This window comes from Alternaria triticimaculans (genome assembly GCF_023758025.1).
Source record: "Alternaria triticimaculans strain BMP 0046 chromosome Unknown scaffold_39, whole genome shotgun sequence".
Classification (NCBI taxonomy): Eukaryota; Fungi; Ascomycota; class Dothideomycetes; order Pleosporales; family Pleosporaceae; genus Alternaria; species Alternaria triticimaculans.
Genome location: NW_026055996.1, coordinates 592 through 19,872, shown reverse-complemented (window position 1 = coordinate 19,872; position 19,281 = coordinate 592). Strand labels below are relative to the sequence as shown.

Sequence of the window (19,281 nt, the reverse complement as noted above, 5' to 3'; positions counted from 1 at the left end):
CCGCCGATGCTGTGCGAGCAGGGCGGCTCCAGGTAGAGTAGCGGATGCTGCTTCTTCCCGCCCGCGTACCTCCTGACGAAAGAGTGCAGGCAGACCAGAGACATGGCACGAGAGGCGCGGCCGTCGAACAGAGGTCGAGACTCCGGAGCGAGCTCCAAGAAGAGCGGCTCCAGGCTAGACTGCGTTTGGCGGGGTAGGAGGAGTGGCCGGCGACGGGGTTAGTGCGCGGGCTAGGAGCCAGCGTCAAACCTCGATTGAGTGGACCAGAGTGGTGTTGCGTTGTCGCTGAGATTGAGGCCAACGTCCTGGACCAGGGGGGACGGGGTTGCCCTTTCCCTTGTGGGCGATGCTATTTTCAACTGGCAGTCGCAGCGAGGGGTGAGGAAAGCGCGGTCGGCACAGCTGGCAGGTGCGGGTGGTGGCGCGCCTGGAGCAGCAAACATGGCTTTCCTGAGAGCTGAGGGCTCGCTGGAGTCGCCGACACTTGACGCATCGCCAGATAAGGATGCAGCGCACAGCCGTCTTCAGCCAGGCCTCATGTCAGATACCCAGTCCGATCGTGTGCAGGCGCCCAAAACTGCATGGCGGGCGGCTGGCCCGTGTGCAGGTGATGCTGCAACTTGAGGCCGCACCCCTGTCGCTCTACCCGAGATGCTTGAGGCTTGGTGCTGCTTGGTGCTCAAGTGCACTGGCATGCGGCGACTATGGGAATATATCATACAGTGGTTCGCCGTGCTCTGCCCAGGGCCCATCTCCTGCATCTCTCCGACCAGCGCCTTCCTTTTGCAACTGCGGGGTGTTTGCTCAGTCGTCATCCATTCCTCAACCCTGGACTGCTACCGCCCATCACTTGCATCCTGCCGCACCATCTTCCACCACACCGTCAATCGATACACGGACTCCCCACGGACTCTCTCCCAGTTTCCGTTTCCCCCAGGCCGCTGATAACCAAACGCCACCGCGTCTCATTCCGGACCTCGTCTCACACTGCAAGATAGAGAAGCGCGCCGGGATCTGCGCTCTTGCATGTGCACCAACGCCTTTATCCATATCTAGGCAAATCCCATACCAGACAGACAACCCTGGTCGTTACTCTTATATCCTCAATTCCCCATCGTTTTCTCTCCTCTATCATGCCCCATTCGGTCAACAACTCTACCTCGACCCAAGCCAAGATGTCACGCCCATCGTCCACCTCGACCTACTCCGGCAACAATGCATTTCCCCAACAGGCAGGCACCACCCTCCTCTCGCCGGAGAAAGCCAATGGACAGCTCTCACCCGCGCACTCACAGTTCTCTTTTGCATCGTCGCCCCAGTCGGTCCAGGACATCGAGCACGACTCCCGGAACCGCGCTCCGAGTGCCGCCGCGGATGAAGTAGGTCCCCTGCGGCCCATGACTTCGCGCTCGCGTGCACAGTTCTACGAGGATCAATTCTCCTACAAGGACGGCATGGCGTCGTCGGCTCGCGACCGTGTGACCAAGGATGCCCCCATTGTAGCCGAGCTGCGGACAAACGTTATCGTAAGTTGTTATTCTGCCGAGCTCCACTCTTTTGGCAAATCACTAACCCGGCGTAGATCAAAGACGAATACACCCTGGTCACCGACCTCTCGCACCACCTCTCGACGCGCTATCAAAGGCCAGAAGCCTCTATCATGATAACGGTCAACCACTCAGCGTGTCTGCTCCTCGGGGGGTCATTTGAGCCCACCTACATGCTCACTATTAACGCTCTGCCTGTGCAACTGCAACCCACGACCAACAAACGCAATGCCGCCCTGATTCAGACGTTCATGGCTGAGTCAATTGGCGTTGCGCCGGAGCGTGGCGTAGTCAAATTCGTACCCATCCCCGAAGAGAGCCTTGCCATGAACGGCATGACTATCCTCGGCGAAATTGAGCGCTTGGAGCGACAGCAGGCCGAGGAGACTGGTAGCAACATCAAGCGTGCCATGACCAAGAGCTCGCGCAGATCTGGTGTCTTCAAAGCAAAGAGTACCATGCAGCTGTCTCGTGGTCTATCCAAGGCTGACCATGGCGCAAGACCAGTCGTCACCACTGAGGTTTCTCACGACGCATCCCGCGATTCCGGAGTAGCTGTCAACGAGAAGATTGACGACAGCAGAATCGTCAACAAGAAGTCTGAACCCATACTCTCCAAGTTCGGCAAGAGGTCCGCGTCTGCCGCGCACCCAGCGCCGCCTCCTATTCCTGCCGACAGGCCTATGACTTCAGGAATGACCAAACGCAAGAGCTTCATGAGCGTCTTCCGCAAATGATCATCTGCGAGCATCCGCTACATCGACAGCATTGTCTAGCAGTCATTCCCTAATCAGCAAACGAAGACCTAGCATTCACCATATCGATTTTCAACGGCGTTTCACAGGGCACATGAAATCACTCTCTAGAATGAGTCGGCAACACAGACTCACCTGCTGTACTCCACCATCACGGCATCTGTCAGATTCTGCATACGGCGCTACACATGGGCATGGCCGAGTCGCAGAGTGCGACAAAATTGCATTACCAGGCGTTTGGAGTGCGACACATCACATGCTGTTCATACGAATATACCCTTTTGCATTTCCTTTGTCGCAAAGCTCCAGTGAGCATTTGGGCTACATAGAATCATTAATGACACATCACTGCCTCAGTACATCGAAACATCTTCTCAGTTTCTTACACATGCTGCTGATCTGCACTTCGCCGAGGAAGCACCTGCGCTTCACTCACCGCAATGGTGCCGTCTCCCGTGCCGTGAGCGCAATCGCAGACCCACGAGCCTGGATGCACGCTCGACTACGCCATTGAGATCTTCATTCAATCCAGATCCTCACAGATCTTTGCCATTTCAGAATTGTCTCGGGTACGCAAGCCCCATCTCAGATCGACAAACTTGCCGGGCGGTCACTAACAGAGAGAAGGGCCGGACGTTCACCTGCCGCGCGGCTAGACCAGAGACTACCAGACCGCCCGTGCTTGTCGAACGAAATCCAAGCCGGCGACGACTTCACGCACTCGGTCCAAACCTCAGTCTCACCGCGTAGCCCGATGTCCGTTTCCGCACTTCAACGCACCCATGTCTCAGCCCAGCGTCAGCAAACAAAGCCCACGTAGAAGCCCATCAATGCTGCCAGCCTATCATCGAGACATGTATGCCTCCTCAGCCAGATAAGCGAACACCACCAGCGCCCATCGCTGTCACCGACTAAGCATGACTGACCCGAAAACACTGGACATGCGCAGGACATCCACGTTAGCCGCCTGCCGCCCATTCTGCATTCTGCATTTTACTTTTTTCAGCTCTCCACGATTTACTAGCAAGTGGATCTAGATGCGCCACAGCAATCGCTGGTGTCGGAGAGATGTAGCGTGGCGACTAGCGCGGTGCGGGAAGGCTAACGTGTAGCTTCGGGCGGATAGAATGGATATGGCCATGTCACGATTGTTTCTTCAGCTGTGGGAAAATGTGGCGCTGGTCCAGCCCTACGATGTCGGTAGAAGGTTTTGCTTTCGTAGGGCTAAGAGCGGTAGTCCGACATTCCACGAGGGTGTTGGAGTGGAGATGGTGGTGTTGTGCCACGTTTCCATGGACTGAACTGGACTGGGCTAGTTTCGATGCGAGGGTTATGGCGTGTATGCGAGACTGATTGTGCATGTCTGGAAAAGAAGGGTCTGACCGGTTGAAACTCGTGCGGAGATACGCTATGGTAGACATGGGGAACCAGGAAGCGAGAAAGTCTACGGACAGTAAGCATGATGCTGGACACGAAGTTTGCTATCAGGCGCCTTGACAAGTGAAGATCCTCGCAAGGTTTTGGGCGATCAGTGATCAGCAAACTGCGCAACTCTGCGCATCGCATTGGTATCTCGCCCAACACCCACGTTGATCCTAGATCCGCATGTATTCGTCGTCTTTATTTTCATTTACTTGCAACATCGTCCTTGTTGGCTAAGGACATGGATGAGACTTTCTCAATTTGAAAGATGATTTACCCGCATCCTGCACGAATGGAATTGTTGACTTCACAGCCAATCAGCATCCTGGCACTTTTTTTGAGTCCCCTTCCTTCGACGTCGGAAGTTTGCCTTGCTGTAGCTTGGCAACGCATGCATTGCGCAAATCACCCAAGCGAGAGAGAGCTTGGTTGAAGTTGGGACATGCGCAACGGAATGATGCAGATAAGACGAAAGGGATCAGCAGTGAACTGCGTAGGCCAAGAGTACACCGGTGTGTATACAATAGTCCATCGTTGTCGCGCACAGGCTGGTAGAGTGCGCGCCGGAAAGTTTATTGTAACGGTGGGAGCTGTGCACGATGGATCCAAGATCTATCGGTTCGTGACCCGGGGCGATCTTACTTCGGAGTTTGGGGTGTGACGTCATAGTTTGAGATGACATCGGGAAGCTTATACGGGCACTATCTTTGTTGCTTTTAATCGTCAACCACGATCACGGGGTGTAGTCTAATAACCGCGAGCCCTTGGAGATGATTTCCGGAGGTGAGGGGATGTACTGCGAGGATGGAGATGCCGAAGTGGTGAGGAAGGATGGGACGATGGCCATGTCGCATTTGGTACATTCGCAAAAAGGTGTCAACTGTCTCAACGTTGAAATTCCATTGCGCATAAGCACGTTCTCTACCTCTACATCCACACATCTCCATCAGTCCACCCACGACCACCTCCCCGAAAACCCCCCAACAAGCTCATTCGTAAACTCCGCAATACTCCCCAGCAGCAAACTCCCCCTCCTCTCACAGTCCTCATCAACCGCACGCTTCATCCCACACAAAGCCCCATGCGCCAACTTCATCCCCTTCGCCTGCAGTAACTCCACAACCGCCGCCTTACTCTCCTCCATCCGCATCTTCGCCATCGCCTCCAACTTCTTCAGTAAGAAATTCTTGGTCTTGTAGCGCTCACGCGCCGTCGCGCCTTGCATGAGGCGACGGTACAGTACGAGCCATCTGTGTAATGGTAGCCAGGGTTCTAGGTTGTTGGACGCGTTGTCGATGCCGGAGATGAGGGTTGTGACTTCTTTTTGCCAGTCTGAGGGGCTGGAATGGTACCAGCGGTATTTTACCTTGAGGAGCCGGATTGAGCGCGCGTATTCTGTGGAGAAGTGGGCGAGGATGTCGGTTTCTGGTGTGGGGATGGAGATGGGGCAGCGGATTAGGTCGGCTTTGCAGATTTCGGGGGTGAAGGGGTCGACGGCGTATGTGAAGGGTTCCCCGGGAGCGGTGTTGGTGTGAGTGTCTTCTGTGGCTGCGCCGTTGTATGTTTTGTTCCATGCGTCGACTTCTTTCAGCATTTCTGCCCATTTTTCGTCGGAGGGGTTGTTCAAATCATCGAAGGGGAAATCGGGGAAATTTGATGGGAGAAGCTCGCTGAAGTCAATGTCAAAATCCTCGAGCTCTAGAGAGTCGGCATCGTCTGCGTACTCCTCGGGCTGTGCGGTCTGCTCGTCATCCGCGAAACCTGTAGCCGTCAAGGAGTCGCTGTGAGCTGATCCGTCCGAAGCATGAAGACTTTCGGGTTGTTGTTCGTTTAGCTCCGCTGAGACCGAATTGGCTTTTGAATCAGCTTCTACGCCCATGTTCGTCCACTGGCTCTCCGGGGAAGGAGTGCTTACCTCCAGGCCCTCCAGTTGCATAGCTGTTAGCATGTCTGCCATGATAACATCTTCACCGGCTTGTCGCTCCTCTAGGGAAGGGACAGGCAGCTCGTCTTCTGAATAGAGGCCTGCAGATACACAGTCAGATTGTATGGACGTGGGGGCTTCAAGAGGCGTAGTATCGACGGACCCGTGCATCATCGCAGGCGCTGCGTTTCCGACTTCATTTTCCTCGTTCTTGTTTCTTCCGTGACAGCACGGGTGAGTCTGGTCTGTTGCATGATTATTGGGAATGGACATCTTGTACAGTTGTGCGTCTTGGGATGTCGTTCGGCTGTGTTGTACGGTTTCTCTCTGCTGTTCATTACAGCCCATCACAGGCAGATTCTGGTGTAACTGGTGTGAGGTCTACATAGTGAAGGGAGTGTGAATCGATAGAGTTTCATAGTGCAAAAACGCTGCTAAATAAGGGCGCATGGCGATGACGATAGTTAATCACACCAGAAATACAGTGCCGTGTGTTGATAGATGCTGCAGCTTCGCCGCGAAGCTTCATGGAAAGTCGAAATAGTGGATTAGGTCTGCAGTCATGACTTTGACTAGATTATAGATATGCTTCGCCAGCCTCCTTGTTTCTCTCTTTCTTCCTGTGCCCGCTCCGTAATCCAGATGTCATCTCCGAGATCCTCGCGCCCGTATGTCGCAGCTGATACCAGTATGTAGCCATACTTGTCTTGGAGACGTAATATTAGCGGTGATCTGCAGCCCCTCAAAACCCATATCTCATCGTCTTTTTTAGAGTCATGGGAGCAAGCACCGTCAAAGCCGTTGTAAGATGTATACAAGTGCTCGTTGTGGACCGTTCTTCTTGAGTCTTTGATTAATCTGTCAATCAAGACACCATCAACTTGCAAGGCCTGCAAAGTTCCACGAGCTGTTTCAACAGTGCGAAACGAAGCGTTTGCTTCGGTATTCTTCAGTACATGGGAGTGGGTGTATGACTTATTCGGAGTGCAAGGGGATTCCTTGCACGTCCAATCAGCCACCCACGATGGCAGACTGTTGGTATGATGTGTCTGAGAAGCTGCAGCGTGCCACAGAATGTCTAAATTATTCTCTGTCTCTATGATCCTGGTAGTTGTATGGATCATAACTTGATCGATGGAATGAGAATAGTTCGGTTCAATGCGGTAGGCTGGATCGATCAGACCGATGTAGGCAAATACTTTGTCTCTGGGATCTGAAGTATGGCGATTGCGGGAATGCGACAGAAGTTCCTTCAAGTCCTGGTTCTGACGCGAGTGGGCTTTACAATCTATTGTGAATATCGCTTCAGTCATGCCTACTCTTAAATCACCTTGCCTAGTGTCCTCAATGAGTCGATTCGGGTTGCGTCGTTCCGGAAAACCAGAAAACCAGCTCCTCGGGGGGCCCGACATGAGACCGATTGCCTGGCGAATTCTAAAATCGAAGGTGGAGTAAATTGCTCTCCACACTGGAAGAACAGTTCGCCAGGATGCAAAGACTCCACTATACATGAAGTACACATTTGCTGCGACAACGAATTCTTGGAGGACCCAGGCTCTCGTAAACCAAGGAGCTCCAATGATCTCATAGGAAGCAAACCACTCTTCTATCAAGTCGCTCCGTGTATTATAGATAACGTGGTCTGCGATCAAGCGTTGGTGATCGTAATCGATTATATCGGCGCGTTGCTTGTCATCCAGATCATCATGAGAGTCACTGGTCACGATCTCGCGTTCCCCTTGGGGAATCTCATCGAACCCACGGGGGCGAACATCTCTCGCGACCTTTATAGACCAATTCATTCCTTTCGGGTCGGCCTTCTCAGTCGACAGACAGACAAGGACTTGTTCTGCGTACTCGTAGATTTCGCGCATGAACCGAACCTGGTGTGATCTCTCGTTGATGTCGTACTGATTTATCGAGATTTGATCGATCCACAATAGACACTCCCTTGCGCCGTATGTAGCTTTCCAGAAGTTACGGACTTCCTTCAGAGCATGTGCCAGGTTTGCGAACACATTGAAAGGCATATCGTTGAGGACGATAGATTCAGTATTCTTTGCAGAGCCAGCGCAGTAGGATGGAGCCGTATACAGTCCTTTCAGATCGAGCAAAGGCCTACCCGGGAGTAGTGTGCATTCGATGACATTGTCTTCGGTGCCAGGCCAGAGTTTGACAAGGCGGATCTCTTGCTGCGCAACATCCAGTTCTGAGTACAGGCTACCCGCAGGAACCGCGTCATTTTGGGGTGTACAAAAGATGTCGTGGCCAGGCTGGAGCCCGTCGGACAGTAAAGCTGATGTCGTCTCTTCCGCCATAAGCCAGTACCGTTTGATGCTTGGACTAGTCTGGAGCGGTGGGTGGAGAATGGAGGAGATTGCGACGACGCCTCGCCCGCCTAAGTGGGAGCCACCGTTCACCCCACATCCCCGCTTCCTTCGCTGCTTCCTCCCACGCCAACTTCCACGTGCAAACTCCCAGCGAACCACGACTGCGTGCGACACACCATTCGACTTCTAGCTCTCTAACAAGTCGCGACAGGGCTTACGGCAGAATGTCACATATGATGCGAGACGGGATGATTCGCGTTCCCTCAACCTCGCGACGGGGCTCGAGTCCTTGGGCCTCCATCCCAAACACGCTCAGGTTGCACCATCGATGACGAACCCAAAGTTCTGGAATCGCTTCGGATTACATTTGGAGGATAGGGAGATCTGTGTGAAAGCTGTGCGAGATCGCTATGAAGACTATGAAGTTAATGAGTATAGCGAACAGGGTTATTGTAGCTACACCCTTCTGGTCATGCCACCAAAAGTCGCTTTTGCGAGGGAAAACACCCGGCATCAGGCTACCGCAGAGGTGGAATGTGAGGACGAACGTGCTCTCATCGTCCAGCTTCGGCCGCCGCAGCACGCCCTCGACCTCAACATTGTACGCGCTGCCAGCACGACGCATCTAGCACTAGCCCCCACCATCGAGGATCTCGGTTTAACACTACCCAGAGGCATATGCGCATACGAGATGAAAAAGGTTGACGGCACGCCGCTGAGTCGATTACAACAGCATGGACACTCACTCGATGACAGCGCAGGAAAGCGACTAGAGCGCCTTATCACAAGTTTCGCGGATCTTATTGCGCAAAGCTGGCACTCACCACAGAAAGTACACTATATCGCCCGAACGGTACGGGCAGATTCACCCATGGAAGAGTGTTCATCGATGCTCGCGCAGTGCTGCGGCAAGGTCGGCTCAACAATCATTTCCAGACTTGAGAGGCTGGCTAGTGAGCTACCGGATGAACATCTACGCGAAATAGCGCAAGAGGCAATGCGCGCGATACAGCGAATGGAAGAATACCCAGTAGTACTCAATCACGGGGACCTCATCCCATCCAATATCCTGGTTGACCAGAACACCTGGGAGATCACAGGCCTGGTAGACTGGGCGGAGGCGGAATACTTACCTTTCGGGACCTGTCTGTACGGGCTCGAGTATCTCCTTGGAAACATGGCGATATCTCTCCCCGGATCTGCACTCACGTGGACCTACCTCAACGGTGCGACGCAACTTCGTGAGCTGTTTTGGTCGCGCTTGATCGACGCCATACCTGAATTGGAAGCTCGGATGGGCGATGTGAGAGTGATGAGAGATGTGGGTGTGCTGCTTTGGCAGGGCATCGCTTGGGATGATGGCGCTATCGATCGCGTCGTCAACGATGTGGATGATGTGGAAGAGCTGGTTAAACTTCGCGCGTTTCTGACCGCAGGATGAGAGCTGCCGCGCGAAGCACCAACGGCGAGCGCATGAGGTATCGTTCTCTTTCTTTTTCGTCTCGTCTTTCATTCCACTTATCTTCGTTTACGATGTGTTATGCTGAGATTTCGCTCTTGCTGTTGATCGCGGTGCGTCGCGCCTTCCTCTCAAACAGTGGATGTCCCTTCCCGCACATAGTGCACCTTCTACATACATGTAGGCAACATCATAAGTTTGTTTGCGACTCATCACTTCACTCTCCATTCTCTCCTTCGCCGCTATCGTCGTCGGGTTCGCTCCACCTCGCGGACGCAAGAAGAGCGTCGCCAGTAATCACGTTCTCATCTTCACCACCCTAATCCGGCACAGCGCTGTACCATTTCGGCGACGTGATAGTTAGAAACTGGTGAGGAGATTTTGAAATCAACTGAGCGGTGAAGGTCTGACGAACCAGGACAAACATTGAACATCATGGTGTCCACTCGGCGAGGCACTGCAAACGCAGAGCCGGCCACGGCTGGTATTGGACGGCCCAGACCGCCCCGACAGGCGAGCGACACCATACATATCATCGTTCCCAGCGTCAAGAAGGTCGTGAAAGCTCCGGACGATCGAAGAGTGCCAGACACTCCTCCCAGAATGGCGCTCTCCGGCAACATTAGTGAGCATGATCTCAGTCTCACATCCCCGAGTACCGGCGAATCTCCAGTGGTACTCACCATCACGACGCCGAAGAAACGACAAGGCTCAACTGATTCCACCGATCGAACAGTCTCCTCCGCCCTGCGAAGGCTCGCACCTAAGCCTTTCGCGAACATGAGCGGCAGCAGCCACAACCCCATCATCGTCAACGAGGATCCATCACCCCCAAGGCGAGCAACGCGAGCCCCGAAGCGCAGACAGAAACACAAAAAGCTGTCGGAACCGCATCAGTTCATCGGCAATGGATATAGGGAGCTGTACAGCTACGGTGTCTCCAGACCGGCATTGGCAGCCATGCCTGCGAACGGCAGCACATTCACCGGGCATCAGAGTCATGATATCTATCGCATGATGAGCGCGAAGATCACTGCCGCGCCTGATGTCAGCCCAAACGCAGCATGGGGCCGGCACACGCTCAACGTACCTTTCGAAGTACAGTACCCACTCTCCGCGCCGGTTCTTGCGCAACACGCGCCACAACATCCACTGTCGTATGCGCAACACTATCATGTCCAAGTTCCATCGACCACATACGTCTTGCCAATGGTTCCCTCGCAGAACGAGGATTCGCTCCGCAGGAGAGCTGTCCATCACATCCAAGATTACTCACGAACTTCGCCACAGAAGAGGAAGCTTGCCGATGCTGACCTTGCGGAAACCGGCGATAATGCAGCCGGAGAACACCAACGGCATGCTCGACCTCAATCAGGCCGTCCAGCTACTCAACTGAATGCCACGCCTGTATCCGGGGTACGCAACGTTGACCAACATAGAAGTCACACGCCAACGGTACATCGAGACCCTGATCCCAACCTCCTCGTCAGTCACCTCATTGAGCACACCTCGCTTATCACATCCTTGCTACAAGTCTATCCTCACTCCACAGACAAGATAGGTCTACAAAACGATATATCGATGATGGTTCAAATTCAGAATCAATACATGAGTGCTTGGATGGAGACTGAATCACAAAGCTCGCGTAAGAGGATGAAGAACAGCGGTGACGGTGCTGTCAGTCTGGCGACCCACCTACAGCCTGTCGTCACTCCTGCGATGAAGGTTCAGAATGAGAAGGACCATACAGTGCGTCAGGCTCTTTCTGCTGATGCCGACATGTGGCAAGATGGTACAGGACATGGTGTTGCTGATGCATTCGCGATCGCATCTGCATCATCGCCGGTAGCAAGCAACTCTAATGGAAGGATAGCTGATCCCGCGAGTATATTTCCGAGTGTAACGACGTCTCGTCATCCCATCCAGGGAAAAGCGGGCGCAGACAACGCTGTCGTCAAAACCCCACCACAGTCGATCTCGGACCCGGGAGCAACGTCAACAAGGCACAAGGGTATTCTCGTTACACCTATTCGACGAGAAGCACCACAGACACTTGAACAGATGTCAACGGCGACCAATGACAACACCAGGACTGTACAGTACACCAGTCACCCGTACACTCCTTCCAAAGACCTGAGAACTCCTACCAAATTACCACCCCTTTCCGCCGGCTCTCCGGTCACCCCAGACAGTAAGAGCAATCCTTCATCTCAACATAGCAAAGGCAAGCATTCTTCTTCCTGCAGCAAGCGCAGCGCCCCTATACGACCTGCCCTCAGCTCTGAGGTCGGCAAACTCCAAGTCTCTGGTAAAGGCGATGCTTCAAGCAGCTTCCACAGTGAAAGCTCGGGTGATTTCGGTACCCAAAGGCCGGTATTTCGCTTTGAACGACGCGTTGCGGGTGAAGGCGGGGAAGCTCAAGCGAATGATGATGCGACACCGACTGTGGAGGAATAAGGGTGATGGGTTAATGTGGATGCTGGTGCTATACAGCGAGAGCATGTACATGTATGTTCGATGTAACACGGGGGACAGCATTCCCTTGTATTAATACCGTGGGCAAGTGGCGAAAAGAAGGTGGCAAGGACGTTGAAGGTGCGATTTCAGACATCACACCAGGTCCTAGGACTACTTAGGAACAGGATGACTCTCATGTTTCATGATCCATATTCTATCTGGGTATCAAGTTACTTTTCCCTTTTTCCATTCGTCTGCCATGAAAGAACATGCGATCTTCCATCTACCTGATACACATACCAATCCATAACACAACAATAAAAATCCACTTAATTTCCCTTATTCCCCCTCTTACCACCCCTCTTCTTCCTCTCAACATGCCCCTGCATCGTCCTCTTAACATCCCCCAAACTACGTTTATTCTTAAACCTCGCCTTACCCAGCGTCATGAGGAAATTCTTCTTCCTTGCCTTCTCCTTGTTCGTCGTACTCTTGCCCTCTTCCACCTTCTTGGCCTGGTGCTTCGCCGCTTTGGAAGTGTGGTTCGTTTCGCGGTCGGCCCTGGCAAGAGCAATCTTCTCTTCCTTGGTATTCTTCTTGCCGATTTTGGCGGCGAGCTCGATGGTCTCGGCGGTGATGGCTTCGTCGGCGTGGCGGGCGGCGAGGAGCTGGGCGCGCTTGGAGGAGCCGGCGAGGGTGGAGGTTATTGTGCTGGAGGCGCGGAGGGCTTGGAGTTGTTTGAGGTCGGCGGGGGTGAGGATGGTGGTTGTGAGGAGTTTGGAGAGGGACTTTGTTTCTGGTTCGGCGCTCTTGGTGTTTTCCTTGTCGTCGGATGGACCGGGGGTGGCGCTGTCGAGCTTGGCTTTCTTTGCGGGGCGTTCCTTCTTGTCCTTTTCGTCTTCAGAGTCGCTGATTTGGATGTCCTCGCCGTCGCTTTCGACGTTGATCCAGCCGCCTGAGTCGTCGCTGTCGCCCTCGCTCTCTACGTCCCACTTCTTCCAGTCGTCTTCATCGTCGAGGTCGACGTCGCCGTTGTCTGCGTCGGGATCCAGACCGGCCTCTATGAGCTTCTTCCTGCGCTCCTCTTCCTTCCATTTCTCGAGCAGCTCGATGCCCTCAATCTCTCCAATAGCTTCTTCACCATAGCGGCGTTCTTTGATAGTACCAGCGCGGATACCCATTGTCGCGTCCTTGCCACGATCGCGTTTCTTGAGGAGGTCGGCGCCGACTTCGCGGTAGAGGGAGAGGAGACCTTTAGCGGCCATCATTGTGCCCTTGTCTTTCGATTTACGGTACTGAATAGCGTTAGTATAGAGTATGGCATCGGATTCTAAGGAGCCAACTTACCATGACCAAGTCTTGAAGCAGAGTATCTGTCATGGCCAATGGCTGACGTGCGCAGATCTCACGAATGGAATTCAGACCTGCTGCCGCGACCTCAGAGGCTGATGCTTCTGAGACGAACTCGTTCGCGATCTTCTGCACAAGCGGCTCAAGTACGTCTGGCGGTACATACGAATGTGTCGCTTGCGCTAAGCACGCCAAGTAAGTGGTGACTGAGGCTTGCCGAGGAGTGAGATGCTTCAGGAAGTATGAGTATAGCGGGAGGACTGTGAGCTGATGTAATCCAACGAGGCGAGTGACAAGCTGCAGTGCCAGTAGCCTCGTCTCCAGGGTAATCTTGTTCTTGGTGTTCTGGATGTGCTTGGAGAAGACGGTTTCGGCGAAGCCTTGAGGATCGTGGAGAAGGTGTAGCGCACTGAAGTTGAGGGGGTGGGGTGCGTTCTTCTTCTTGGCCTTCTTCTTGAGACCGGCAGCTGCGGACTTGATGTCGCGGGCCTTCTTCTTGCTCTTCTTGTTGATTCCGGCCGCGTGCTTCAGCTTTCCAATGTCCACATCGTTGTCGTCATCGCTGCTCTCCTCTGCGGCGGCTTCTCGCTCCTGGTCACCGCCGAGGAAGAACCTGAGGCCGCCCGAGATAGTCTTCTCATTATCGCTCAGTGCTGCCAGTCGCATGACCTCGACTGCGCGCGCATCTGTCCATATTTGTCGTTTCCAAAGCTCTCTGGTGATCTTTACGGCCCAGAGACCCTTCGGCGAGGAGGTGTCGGATTCTAAGAGACTTGGGACGGTTAGTTGGGAACGCCAAGCATTGGGAGGATACTGCGTACTTGTAAAGTGCTGTTTGCATAGACTTGTTGAGCTTGTGGTTCACAGTCTTCGCGTTGGACGAACGAAGATCTGAGATAATCTTGGTGTAGAGCAGTTGTCGCAGACTCTTACTGTTCGTCGCCACAAGGAGCGGGAACAGTGTGTTGAGGAGTTTGACTGAGTCTATGACTTCTTTCCGCTTGAGTAAGCAGTATGCGCCAACGATCTTGTCCCTCAAATCATACTCAAGTACCTCATGGTGGGTGAGCAACAGCTCGAGATCCCTGGGAAACTCTGATGCGACATCGGGGTAGAGGTCCGAGGTATGCGAGACGAACTCAATGAGATCCTTCAGCGCAACCAGACCGCTGTCTGAGGTGCTCGGGTCGGCAAGGAACAGGTCGAGGAGGGTTCGGTACTGCTGGTACTGCTGCTCGAAGTCGTCTCGGTACGATTGGGGGTCTCGCTTCAGCTTGAATCGGAGTGCCGCATGGTCTGACTCGAGCTTCTCTAGGGCGCCAACTTTGCGCTTCATGGTGAATATACGGTGTCGTGACTGTATCAGTTATCGAGAGCGTCGTGTGTATGCGCCTTCGAGGACTTTGCGACATGAAATTTTAGTGGGGCGCATCCCACCAATTGGCCAGGGCGGACCGACACTAGACCGAGAAGCTCTGGCCTCTTCGCGCGTAAATCTTTCTCACGAGCCTCGACAACTTGCGCCCGCAACTCTTCAGCCGCGCTGCCTGACACCGGCGCGCACTACACTCTGCAAACTCGAGCATTCCTTTCCATTGTCGCGACTTAGTTTTGAACTTTCCCCACACGCGCTCAAGACCTCGACGCGACGAGAGTAACTGGGCCAGCGCCCACCGCCGCCCATCATGACGAGCTTCTCCTCCATGTCCCTGTATGCCTTGACGGTGAAGCAGCCGACAGCGACTCAGGACGCCATATCCGGCGACTTTCTCGGAAACGGAAAGCAGCAAATCCTCACCGCGAGCGGCTCACGGCTAGCTATCTTGGAGGTCTCGCGGCGGCAGAAGGGCTTCCAAGAGCTCTACTCGCAGGATGTCTTTGGCATCATTCGCCGCATCGCCAAGTTCAGGATCGCGGGCGGAACTAAAGGTATGTCAGTCCTACTTCCCCGCTACAAGCAGTATAGTGATTTTCAAAGCACACGACACCTCCGAGCCCCCAGCTCACTGAGCCCGCGGTGGACTGGATTGCAATTAACAAGAACCTCTGCTGACTCCGTCAGACCATATCGTCATAACCACCGATTCAGGACGGTTAGTCACGTATGAGTACATGCCAGATGAGCACACTTTCAAGACGGTCCACTTTGAGACGTTCGGCAAGTCTGGAATACGACGCGTAGTGCCGGGCGAGTATCTGGCAGCCGACCCGAAAGGGCGCGCTATCATGATCGCCTCGACGGAGAAGAACAAGCTTGTCTACATTCTCACCCGAAGTGGCCAGACGGACATCGCCATCTCCTCACCGCTAGAGGCACACAAGCCACAGACGCTAGTGTACTGCCTCATCGGGCTTGATGTCGGATACGACAACCCCATGTTCGCTACTCTCGAGGTGGACTACTCCAACTCCGAGACCGATCCTACCGGCGAAGCGTACGACGAGATCAAGAAGGAGCTGGTATACTACGAGCTGGATCTTGGTCTGAACCACATCGTCCGGAAATGGTCAGAGCCAGTTGATCGGACCGCCAATACCCTCTTCCGGGTACCAGGTGGTCCAAATGCTCCAAGCGGTGTCCTGTGCTGTGGAGAAGACAGCATCACCTACCGCCGTATCTTCAACAACAAATCGAGCGTCCACCGACTGGCAATTCCACGTCGTGAGGGAGCTACCGAAGACCCCAACCGTAAGCGCATGATTGTTGCTGGTACGCTGTACTCTCTGAAGGGCGGCGATTTCTTCTACCTCCTGCAAACAGAGGATGGCGACGTCTTCAAGCTTACCGTGGAAGCAACAAATGGCACAGTCGACAAGATCAAGATCAAGTACTTTGATACTATTCCTGTCGTCACCAGCATCTGCATTCTCAGGGCAGGTTTCGTGTATGCTGCCTGCGAATCTGGGGACCGCATCCTGTACGAGCTCGAGTCGTTAGGAGACGAGACAGAGGACCCCGTGTTCGAAAGCGACCAGTTCCCTGTCGATCCGGAGACTGCTTTCGCGCCTCCTTTCTTTAAGCCTCGAGTCCTGGTCAACCTCACCGCGGTAGAGTCGATGGCCAGTCTGAACCCGATCATGGGTATGGAGGTTGCCAACCCTGCCCTCGAAGACGCGCCACAGGTTTACACGATCAATGGTACAGGAGGCCGGAGTTCGTTCCGCACCACCAGGAATGCTCTGGAGGTTTTGGACCTCATCGAGTCGCCTTTGCCGCAAAACGCGTCAGATGTTTGGACTACAAAGCTCACCAGCGAAGACGAGACTGACACCCTCATCGTCATGTGCCTTCATAGCAGAACATTAGTTCTGAAAATCGGCGATGATGTCGAGGAAGCCTCTAACACTGGCTTCCTCCCAGATACAAACACGCTCGGTGTGCAACAATTTGGTGAGGACTGCATCATCCAGATCCATCCCAAGGGTATCCGCCACATCCAGGGCATCCAGTTTCCCAACGAAGATGCGAGCGCGACACATGCTAGTTTGACTGATTGGCAACCTCCAGCCCATCGTACCATTGTAGCCTGCGCTACAAACAACCGACAGGTTGCTATCGCGCTGAGCTCAGGCCAGATCTTGTACTTTGAGTGCGACTCCGATGGTTCACTTGCTATGGCCGAGGAGGAGATTGCCCTGGACAGCACCATCAACTGCCTGGCGATGCCCGATGTCCCAGAGGGTAGCGTGCGAGCTTTCTTCTTGGCCGTTGGCTGCAGCGACCAGACCGTCCGGATATTCAACCTGAGTCCTGACATGGAAGGCAATATCCTACGAAGCATCTCTGTTCAAGCTCTTACATCACCGCCGAGCGACCTGACCATCAACCTCATGACAGACAAGTCCCCCCGTGGATACAGCCAGTTCTTGCATATTGGTCTGCGAAGCGGTGTATACATTCGATCAGTACTGGATGAGATGACTGGAGACATTGGTGACACCCGGAGGCGCTTCCTTGGCCCCGAGCCTATCAAGTTTGCGAAGGTGACTGTTGCCGGCGAACCTGCTATCCTCGCAATGACCTCAAGGCCATGGCTAGGCTACACCCATCCCCGGACCGGCGTATTGCAGCTGACACCCTTGAACTACATCCCTTTCAAGTCCGCTTGGAACTTTGACGGTTCTCAATTCAAGGGAATCATCTGCGTCAGCGCTAATGAATTACGGTAAGCACCCCCTATTCCTTTCGCTCCACCTGCAATGATGAAAATATGTTTCCTACCGTCGAATCAAGATGAGGCTGAAACAAAATTTCCAATTGTTCCTACTGAAAGCAGTCACCAACTCATTTTTGTCAAAACTACAAAGCAAATGAACAGTTGCTAATGAAACAGAATCTTCACTTTCAACGACTTGACGGACAACACGACCTACGAGAACATCCCACTCAAGTACACCCCCAGGAAGATGGTCGGATGGCACGACCAGGGTGTCTTTTACGTGATCGAGAGCGATAACAACACTATCAGTGCCGATAGACGCCAACAGCTGATAGCACATGCTGGTGTAAAGAAGGAAGAGACCGACGGCACCAACGGCTCCATGAAGATTGAGGATGCCGATGGCGATACGGCAAACGGCACATCCGATGGCGACGAACTCCCAGCGATCGACTTTGGATACCCAAGGGCTCAAGGCAGCTGGGCCTCTTGCATCCAAGTGGTCGACCCTGTGAGCGAGAAGACCGTCACCCACACAGTGGAGCTCAACGGCAACCAGTCACTTGTCAGTGCTGCTTTAGTCTTCTTTGAGAGCCGCGGTGACGAAGCATTCCTAGCTGTCGGTACTGCTAAAGACTTGAGTTTCAATCCCTTCAAATACACATCTGCTTCTATACAGGTGTACAAGATCAACCCCACTGGCCGCGAGTTGGAATTCTTCCACGAGACCGAGGTCAGCGACCCACCTCTAGCGCTACTGGCTTTCAAGGGAAAGCTCATCGCTGGTGTTGGTCGTCACCTGTGTCTTTACGACTGTGGTATGAAGTCGGTCCTCCGTAAAGCTCAGGCTCCGAACTGCGTAGCGACACGTATTACCGATCTCAAGACTCAAGGCAGTCGACTTGTTGTTTCCGACCAGGCGCAATCCGTCACCTACGTTGTACACAAGGACCAAGTCCACCCCAACCGTCTCATTCCTTTTGTGGATGACACCATCGCCCGTCATACCTCCGCATCAGAAATGCTGGACTACGATACCACAGTCGGTGGTGACAAGTTCGGTAATATCTGGCTCGTGCGCTGCCCCCAGAAGGTTTCCGAGTCTTCAGACGAATCGCCCGACGGCTCTGATCTGCTAGTAGACAAGGGCTACCTGGGCGGTACACCGAACCGTCTCGACCTCATCGCACACTACTTCACAAACGACATTCCTGTGTCGATACAAAAGACGGTTCTCCTGTCTGGTGGTGAGCGCATCATCTTCTGGGCCGGTCTCCAAGGCACTCTTGGTGCACTCATCCCCTTCAACTCCCGCCGACAACACAAGATGTTCCAGCAACTGGAGCTTCAACTTCGGTCGGACGATAAGCCTTTGTCTGGCCGGGATCATCTCGCCTTCCGCAGCTACTTTGCGCCGGTCAAGAGCGTCATTGATGGCGATCTGATCGAGCGCTTCTTAGTACTGTCACGCGACAAGCGGGAGAGCATCGCTGGGCAGATGACGGGTGCGGAATGGACCCCCAGCATGATTGATGAAGCGATCTGGAACATGCGGGGTCTGTATGCCTTCTAGTAGAAGCATGTTTGTGCACATTACCGGCGTTTGGAAATACGGCCCATGAAAAGCGGTTGGTACTTATAACCCGCGCTTCTAGCGTCTTTTTGATGAATGGGGAGCAGTAATTGTATTTGTACATAGGAACGTAGGTCACAATAGACCCAAATGATACCCGAGAGTCCTCTTCAGCTGTGTTTGGAGATTGATCTAAGTCTGGTCCGTGGTGTTGCATTACAAGTCCTGGCCACCTATTGACACACCGCCGTCTTCGTCATCAAAACCCAACCACGAGTCCCCCCATCATGACAGCAGCCACCAA

General features: G+C 53.7%; 6 protein-coding genes across 6 annotated transcripts; 4 read left to right on the top strand and 2 right to left on the bottom strand.

Annotated features, from left to right (window-relative positions):
• Positions 1–1,175: 1,175 nt before the first annotated feature.
• Positions 1,176–2,284, top strand: J4E78_010771 (uncharacterized protein; the record flags this gene model as incomplete). The annotated part of the gene is made up of 2 exons (XM_049371347.1): positions 1,176–1,526; positions 1,583–2,284. The coding sequence occupies 2 exons, from the start codon at positions 1,176–1,178 to the stop codon at positions 2,282–2,284; spliced, it is 1,053 nt and encodes a 350-aa protein (XP_049216912.1).
• Positions 2,285–4,670: 2,386 nt separating this feature from the next.
• On the bottom strand, positions 4,671–7,966 carry J4E78_010770 (uncharacterized protein; the record flags this gene model as incomplete). Its single annotated transcript, XM_049371346.1, has 2 exons — positions 4,671–5,749; positions 6,979–7,966. The coding sequence occupies 2 exons, from the start codon at positions 7,964–7,966 to the stop codon at positions 4,671–4,673; spliced, it is 2,067 nt and encodes a 688-aa protein (XP_049216911.1).
• Positions 7,967–8,450: 484 nt separating this feature from the next.
• Positions 8,451–9,419, top strand: J4E78_010769 (uncharacterized protein; the record flags this gene model as incomplete). Its single annotated transcript, XM_049371345.1, has 1 exon — positions 8,451–9,419. One exon carries the CDS (start codon positions 8,451–8,453, stop codon positions 9,417–9,419), a length of 969 nt encoding a protein of 322 aa, XP_049216910.1.
• Positions 9,420–9,872: 453 nt separating this feature from the next.
• J4E78_010768 (uncharacterized protein) lies at positions 9,873–11,894 on the top strand (the record flags this gene model as incomplete). The annotated part of the gene is made up of 1 exon (XM_049371344.1): positions 9,873–11,894. One exon carries the CDS (start codon positions 9,873–9,875, stop codon positions 11,892–11,894), a length of 2,022 nt encoding a protein of 673 aa, XP_049216909.1.
• A 329-nt stretch (positions 11,895–12,223) lies between these two features.
• On the bottom strand, positions 12,224–14,580 carry J4E78_010767 (uncharacterized protein; the record flags this gene model as incomplete). Its single annotated transcript, XM_049371343.1, has 3 exons — positions 12,224–13,189; positions 13,242–14,016; positions 14,066–14,580. 3 exons carry the CDS (start codon positions 14,578–14,580, stop codon positions 12,224–12,226), a joined length of 2,256 nt encoding a protein of 751 aa, XP_049216908.1.
• Positions 14,581–14,929: 349 nt separating this feature from the next.
• On the top strand, positions 14,930–18,977 carry J4E78_010766 (uncharacterized protein; the record flags this gene model as incomplete). The annotated part of the gene is made up of 3 exons (XM_049371342.1): positions 14,930–15,173; positions 15,307–17,410; positions 17,579–18,977. 3 exons carry the CDS (start codon positions 14,930–14,932, stop codon positions 18,975–18,977), a joined length of 3,747 nt encoding a protein of 1,248 aa, XP_049216907.1.
• Between the last annotated feature and the right edge of the window lie 304 nt (positions 18,978–19,281).